The following is an 8289-nucleotide window of genomic DNA, read 5'->3' on the forward strand; positions in this document are numbered from 1 at the left end:
CACCTGGAATTTCGACGCTTCTTCTTTTCTTTTTCTTATCGCCACGGACATCCCGAGTTGTAACTTCGTTTACGTAATAGTTATAATACTCTTTCGTGCAACCTTCAACCTTTTCCCGAAAAGGATTCAACGTGAGAGAGGTTCGGTGATTCGTGACCAACCGAGATGAGACTCGGCGGGCATACATATTCCAACCCGCCTCGTTGCGTCACTGAATTTTAATTAGAATAACGATACTGAATATAAATTACCGAGGACGCTATTTTTTCTCTCGAAATTTGGATACCTTGCGATTTCTTTTCGTTACAATGTCTTTTATTTGAAACAATTTTATTCCGTATTAATTTGCAGCAGACGAATTTCCTTTTGATTTAGCCAATCTTTGAATGGAATAGGAGAAATGTGGTTTCTCTCAGAAGCGAAATCAGTTCCTTGGATATCTTGCGAATTCTTCAATACGAAGTAATTTTATTGTGATTTATTTTTTAATTCGTTGAATCTTTCTAATGACATGAAAGAAAAGTGAAACGTCGTATATACATATATCGACACTTGGGATACCTTAAAATTTCTTCAATTCGAAACAATTTCATCCTACCTTCATTTTTAACAAACGAATTTCTTTTTTCTAATTCCTTAAAATCTTTGAACGAAACAGAAGGAAAGCGGTTTCACTAAAAAGTGAAACATCGCACATCAATACCTACAAACCATAAATGCAAAGACAACATTATTCCAGCCTTATTTCCAACGAATTTCTTTTTTCTAATTCCTTAAAATCTTTGAACGAAACAGAAGGAAAGCGATTTCACTAAAAAGTGAAACATCGTACATCAATACCTACAAACCATAAACAGAAAGACAAAAGGCTGTTTCCCATAACGCGAAGAAAAGCGTTCGACCCGTAAATTCCGACGAAAAGAAGAAAACGCTTCCCACAGTGTATACACACACACACGAGTAAAAAGTTTTCTCCGATTTTCCTGCACGTAGTGCATGACAAAACGGCCAGTCGCTGAATGTCATTTGTGTCCTCGCCGTAAGCGCTATCGCGCAGCGAGCAACCAGGAGTGAACGATACCTTTTGCCCGTTCCCGATGGAACAGCAGCGCAGATCTTTGTCATGGTAATTAGCAAAAGTACCAGGGACCTTTTGTCGTGCTCGAGACCGACAATAGTCGGTTTTTTCACCGCGTTCCACCACGGTTTCGCGATTCCGTTACACGCGTTTACTACGTGAGTGGGCAAACACAAGTGCAGAATTGTAGCGGCGCGTTGCACGGCTAGAGAAACTTTCTCCGTGCTTCTTTTCGCGCGTCGCGACATTTGACAGCCGGCGTCGTTCTCTTTAATTCATCGACACGAGTCACGAGATAAGCGCACTTCTATTTGCGGAACGTACGAACTGAATTTCTCTCGATTGTACTCGAATTTGATCTTTCCGCAGAAGCTCGCGCGTGTGCAGAATGTCGAAGAAAGAGGTTGGGGTCGTAGCGAGTAAGAAATGTCCTATTAACCTTCGTGACAGTAAATCAAATCTGTCCGGGAGAGTAATTTGCTGGCTTCTGCTTCGATAATATTCGTAATTTATGTATACTCGTTTATTTGTCAAAGGAGGTGGGCAAATAACGCGCCTCGGTGACGACTAATTGTATAAAAACACCGGCGACAGTAAGGGAATCTGACGTAATTGCTAGTACATTTTCCCGGCGTGAAATGATACTTCATTAGTCATCGCGGGGATATTTGCTGGAAACTTCGTAACGATGGTAGCAGAGTTCCTTGATTAACCCATTGGGAACGAAGTATTGTGTGAAGTATCGAGAGTGAAAGCTCAATTTCCTTTTATCACTTAAACTAAATCTGTAACGATGTGTCTTAGTTAATTACAGAGTTGATCCGCTTTTTTTTTTACGAAATGTCGTTCATTATACTTCAGAGTTGCATACTGTTGATTCCATGCATTTTCAATTACTATGAATAAAAAAGAGGATACTCTGAATATTCATATTCACATTCGTAATATTTAAAGAATTATGAAAATTGTCAATGTTCATAATATTTTCAGTACCACGAATATTTCTGCCTGCAGAGCATATTTATGACACACTGTGTTCAATGGTTGGTCCTTAATATCAAAAACTGTTCGTTTCTTCGCTATCTATTTTTATCGACTAAAACTGTCTAAATTCGTTAATTACGTTCATCGTCCTCAAAAAGACCCCAACTCAATCGATTCACTGAAAGACAAACGCCGACGATGTCATCACGCGAAACTGGAACGCGAACCGCTTAATTATGTTAATCAGAGTTAATATACACCTGTCCCAGTGAAGGCGCTCCTTTTCGATCTTCCTTTTACCAGCCGCCATATTGGTTCACGAGACGCGCGAGTTACGACAAACCCTGATGGATGTGTTCTTCGATGTTCCTTTCTTCGTGTAATAAGCCCGAGCATTAGCGGTACGCGAACGCTGGATAATTAGAAAGCCGAAGAGACGTTGCTCGCACTTTATTAGTACCAAAGACACGTCCCCCTTGATTATGCAACGCGATATTTTTGCACGTATCACAAACGTGCGCCCCCGTCAAAGAGATTGAAACTAACTGGAGATGAATCTGTCTGTGTTAATGCGCTGTGGAAGGACGTTTTCACCGAGGAAACATCAATTGACCGATGATGTCATCGGTTTTATTATTATCCACACGTTTTAAACGAATCTTTTCCTATAGAACTGTGCAAATTGTATAGACATTGTTGGAAATTTGTCGTCGTCAGGTCGGTTTAGACATTCGTACAGTTCAGTAGTCAGAAGGAATTGCAACGAGGTGCAATTCTTGCGACACAATTTTGCACTTCGAGCCGCGCGAATCGCTGACCCATAGGCAACTGTCGTCACATTGGTGGCCCCTCTTCTGAATGTATAACTTGCAACTTTCTCTAGGTGTAAATAAATGGTCGACGAGAGAAGATGCTGGAAGGATGTGGTTAATTGTTTGCACTATTCCTCGCGGCGAGTGTCTCGTAAAAATTGCTGCGGCATTAATCACGGGATATTCTCATTAACCGGGACATAATTACCTTTAAAGCGTGGCAGTTGCATAACGAAGACTAATGCGACATTATAAATCAGTCGCGAGGCGAAGCGTTGTTTTAACAGGTAATAACAATGAAATTATTCATCGCGCTCCTTAGGTAGAAGCTGTCTGTCATGAGTGACATGGTAACCTTCTGTTCGTTCTCGATGGAACGAGTCCTGTTCCAACTAAACGCTTCCTACCTGTTGTCCCCTTCTTTTACATAATAACAGTATTGTACGCGAAGCTTTCCTCAGCCGTGGAGAGATACAGAGGTTGAGGAGGCACGATTTCGTAACTGTAGAAGCACGAGGCAACGGTTCGAGAAGGTGGCTTTCATATTTAAAGCTGCAGTTTCAACGTGTCTGGCTGATTGAAGATATTGCGAGAAAAGAGAATATCGTTGTTGGTTTATAGATAGCAGAGAAAAGGACTTCTCGAAGATTCATCAGGGATTCTGCGTTCGAATCTTCTTCGAAGTCAAGGATTGGGCACATCTGTGCAAGGTGTGAAAAAAGACCATCGATGAAAGCGGGAGATGTAAAAATGTTCTCAAGAAAGTGTAACCTTGCGATCTGTATCGGCGTTTGTTCCGCAGATAGAAACGTCGTGACACCACTTATACATCAGAAGCCTTTCACATACTGGCGAAAGACACCGGTGGAGAATATTCTTCTCTCCCCATGGCCTGACGCGATCCTCCTATATAAATTATACGCCTAAAGGTCACTGGACGTTTCTTCGAGCCAGAACCATCATTCGTAGCCGCGTTCACGATGTCGCAAACGGATAAGACGGTTTTAATTCCTGGACAACCGGAGGCTTCCCACCGATTCAGCTGCGTCTGATTTATGAAGCTCGTTCAGCCGGAGAGAGATAATTACGCCTGACGGTTGCATTATTACAGTCCGTTTAATTCGAGGCGTCCAAACGATAAAACACCCTCCGAACGATGTAAAATCTCGCGGTCAAGTCGATACCGCGGTGTTCGCGTGGGACGCTCGTTGTGTATTGAATACGTATGGTTTCAGCGTGAAACTAATTAGCGGCAGGAAGAAGATAAAAGTTGCAACACGAATTAATATGACGAAGTTAGACGGTGCACGTGTGAAACATAACGCGCGATGGTAGATCAAATAGAGAAGTAGAAAGTATCGTGCTTCGATGAGATATATTGCGAAATGTTTCGGAGAGAAGGAAGAGAAAAAAAAATGGTTTGATGAATATTGATATAAGACTGGCGAAACCGCGTTCGTTTTGAAGATTAATTATCTGATGATCAATGAAAGTACCGTACGATGTAATTCGCACGGACGAACCTTTCACGATCAGCGGTGCATCATACGAGACTGTTGATGGTCGAGACGAATTATGTAAGATGTTCTTAGGCGAGGCGTGAGATAATCCCACGGAGACGATCTTCGATATATTATGATCGATTACACGGTGATCCGTGACCTAATATATTTCGAATTTATCGCGTTCAGTGATCAAGGTCATTGTCACACCTTTGTATTTCTGAATGAAATTTACGCGTGTGGATAAAGGATGTTTTGGTTAAGGTAGAGGATAGCGATAGCGTTTAATTGTTAATGTGGGCGTAATGTAAGATGTACTTTCTTTTTCAGCGAATCTTGTGGATTGCCACAGTAGTGGCAGTACTCTTCGCACACAATGCGCAAGCATCGAGTGAGAAGAGCAAAAGAGCGATATTAGGCAATGGAGGTTACGCATATGAGCCGCCAAATGAAATATTCCCTTTCCCAACGAGGTAAGAGATTGTTAAATTTCGTATTATTTATTCGGATTATTTACGTCAGAATTAAAAATCGAAGAAAATATGTTATTTTAATAGGGCACCTCCACCGAGACCAACGCCAGTGAATCCTCCACGAGAAAATACGGGATACCATTATGAAACACCTAGCCATCCATTCCCATTACCGACTACTCGGCCACCGCAACCACCACCAGGGCCTACAACAAGGTTTCCACCTACACCTCCACGTACACCAGATTACTCGTATCCCACTCCATTCCATACAACACCACCACCGCGGTAAGCATTGATTATTGATCAAATAAAACAATTGTGAGATCATTTTTGTCGCTGTTTTTAGCTAAATACTATACTTTTCTTATAGACCACCTCCAGTGACATTTTCGCGGGGAACTACGGGGTACAGTTACTCAACACCTACTAACCCATTCACATACCCGACACTTCGGCCAGAGCATACAACACCAAGGCCAGAGACCTTCCCAACAAGACAACCACCTACACCTCCACGCACACCAGATTACTCGTATCCCACTCCATTCCATACAACACCACCACCGCGGTAAGCATTGATTATTGATCAAATAAAACAATTGTGAAATCATTTTTGTCGCTGTTTTTAGCTAAATACTATATTTTTCTTATAGACCACCACCAGTGACATTTTCGCGAGGAACTACGGGGTACAGTTACTCAACACCTACTAACCCATTCACATACCCGACACTTCGGCCAGAGCATACAACACCAAGGCCAGACACCTTCCCAACAAGACAACCACCTACACCTCCACGCACACCGACTTACACGAATACTGCCCCACCGTATCAAACTTCACCAACAAGGTAAGAATACTTCGATATTCAATTAAAAGAATAATGGATTTACTTATATGAATGATTTCTAATAACGAAAATATAAATTTAAAGGTCTTTTGGCTATAATTGTTAGGTATAAATATATGTCTTCTACAGACCACATCCACCGGGACCACCAGGATACAGTTATCCAGTACCACCAAGACCATTTACCGAGCCAACATATCCACCACCACGGCCTCCGACCCCGCCACCGTACGTGCCGCCTTCTCCACCGAGAACACCACCACCATACGTACCACCATCTCCTCCACAGCCACCTAGACCACCAGTTACACCACCATATATACCTCCTTCTCCACCTCAACCACCGAGAACACCGCCACCACTCCCACCAAGGCCACCAACTCCGCCACCATATATTCCTCCTTCTCCTCCACAGCCACCTAGACCACCAGTTACACCACCATATATACCTCCTTCTCCACCTCAACCACCGCGAACACCGCCACCACCTCCACCAAGGCCACCAACACCACCACCATACGTACCACCATCTCCTCCACAGCCACCTAGACCACCAGTTACACCACCATATATACCTCCTTCTCCACCTCAACCACCGCGAACACCGCCACCACCTCCACCAAGGCCACCAACACCACCACCATACGTACCACCATCTCCTCCACAGCCACCTAGACCACCAGTTACACCACCATATATACCTCCTTCTCCACCTCAACCACCGCGAACACCGCCACCACCTCCACCAAGGCCACCAACACCACCACCATACGTACCACCATCTCCTCCACAGCCACCTAGACCACCAGTTACACCACCATATATACCTCCTTCTCCACCTCAACCACCGAGAACACCGCCACCACTCCCACCAAGGCCACCAACTCCGCCACCATATATTCCTCCTTCTCCTCCACAACCCCCAAGGCCTCCAACTCCGCCACCGTACATTCCTCCTTCCCCACCGCAACCCCCTAGACCACCAGTTACTCCACCGTATATACCTCCTTCTCCACCTCAACCACCGAGAACACCGCCACCACTCCCACCAAGGCCACCAACTCCACCACCGTATATACCTCCATCTCCACCACAACCACCTAGGCCACCAACTCCACCACCATACGTTCCTCCTTCCCCACCGCAACCACCAAGGCCTCCAACTCCGCCACCATACATTCCTCCTTCCCCACCGCAACCACCAAGGCCGCCAACTCCGCCACCATATATTCCTCCTTCTCCTCCACAACCACCAAGGCCTCCAACTCCGCCACCGTACATTCCTCCTTCCCCACCGCAACCCCCTAGACCACCAGTTACTCCACCGTATATACCTCCTTCTCCACCTCAACCACCGAGAACAACGCCGCCACCTCCACCAAGGCCACCAACACCACCACCATACGTACCACCATCTCCACCGCAACCACCTAGGCCTCCAGTTACCCCACCATATATACCTCCTTCACCACCACAACCACCTAGGCCACCAACTCCGCCACCATATTTACCTCCTTCTCCTCCACAACCACCTAGGCCACCGACTCTACCACCATATATACCTCCTTCTCCACCTCAACCACCGCGAACACCGCCACCACCTCCACCAAGGCCACCAACTCCACCACCGTACATACCACCATCTCCACCACAACCACCAAGGCCACCAACTCCACCACCGTACTTACCTCCTTCTCCGCCACAACCACCTAGGCCACCGACTCTACCACCATATATACCTCCTTCTCCACCTCAACCACCGCGAACACCGCCACCACCTCCACCAAGGCCACCAACACCACCACCATACGTACCTCCATCTCCACCGCAACCACCTAGGCCTCCAGTTACCCCACCATATATACCTCCTTCACCACCACAACCACCAAGGCCACCAACTCCACCACCGTACTTGCCTCCTTCTCCACCTCAACCACCGAGAACACCGGCACCATTTCCACCAAGGCCACCAACTCCCCCGCCGTACTTACCCCCGTCTCCGCCGCAACCACCCAGACCGCCAACTCCACCACCATACATACCACCATCTCCGCCACAACCTCCAAGGCCACCAATTCCACCGCAACCACCTAGGCCACCAACTCCACCGCCGTACATACCTCCTTCCTCACGCCAACCACCTGGGCCACCAACTCCACCGCAACCACCAAGGCCTCCAACTCCACCACCATACATACCTCCTTCCCCTCCACAACCACCAAGGTCTCCGGTTACCCCACCGTATATACCTCCTTCTCCACCTCAACCACCAAGACCTCCAACTCCACCACCATACATTCCTCCTTCCCCTCCGCAACCCCCTAGACCACCAGTTACCCCACCGTATTTACCTCCATCTCCACCACAACCACCGAGGACACCGCCTCCTCCACCACAAAGGCCACCAACCCGTCCACCATACATACCTCCAAGTAGACCATCAACTCATGGAGACACTTATCTCCCACCCTTCTCAAGCACACCACTACCTCCAACAACACGAACTCCTCCAACCACATATATACCTCCACGAACTACTCAGAGACCAACCACCTACGTACCGCCAACAGTTACATTTAGACCTTC

At 46.4% G+C, this 8289-nt stretch overlaps 1 protein-coding gene across 1 annotated transcript in view; it reads left to right on the forward strand.

Moving 5' to 3' along the window:
- Positions 1-4509: 4509 nt before the first annotated feature.
- The window catches only part of LOC108573414 (proline-rich extensin-like protein EPR1), a 4290-nt gene continuing 510 nt past the window's right edge, over positions 4510-8289 (forward strand). Inside the window, exons 1-6 of the mRNA XM_017935856.1 lie at positions 4510-4590; positions 4707-4849; positions 4934-5137; positions 5223-5420; positions 5506-5703; positions 5833-8272. Of these exons, the coding sequence (XP_017791345.1) occupies positions 4510-4590; positions 4707-4849; positions 4934-5137; positions 5223-5420; positions 5506-5703; positions 5833-8272 (3264 nt within the window). The remainder of the gene's footprint in view (positions 4591-4706; positions 4850-4933; positions 5138-5222; positions 5421-5505; positions 5704-5832; positions 8273-8289) is intronic.

The sequence above is a fragment of the Habropoda laboriosa genome, unplaced genomic scaffold (genome assembly GCF_001263275.1).
Source record: "Habropoda laboriosa isolate 0110345459 unplaced genomic scaffold, ASM126327v1 scaffold92, whole genome shotgun sequence".
Taxonomy (NCBI): domain Eukaryota; kingdom Metazoa; phylum Arthropoda; class Insecta; order Hymenoptera; family Apidae; genus Habropoda; species Habropoda laboriosa.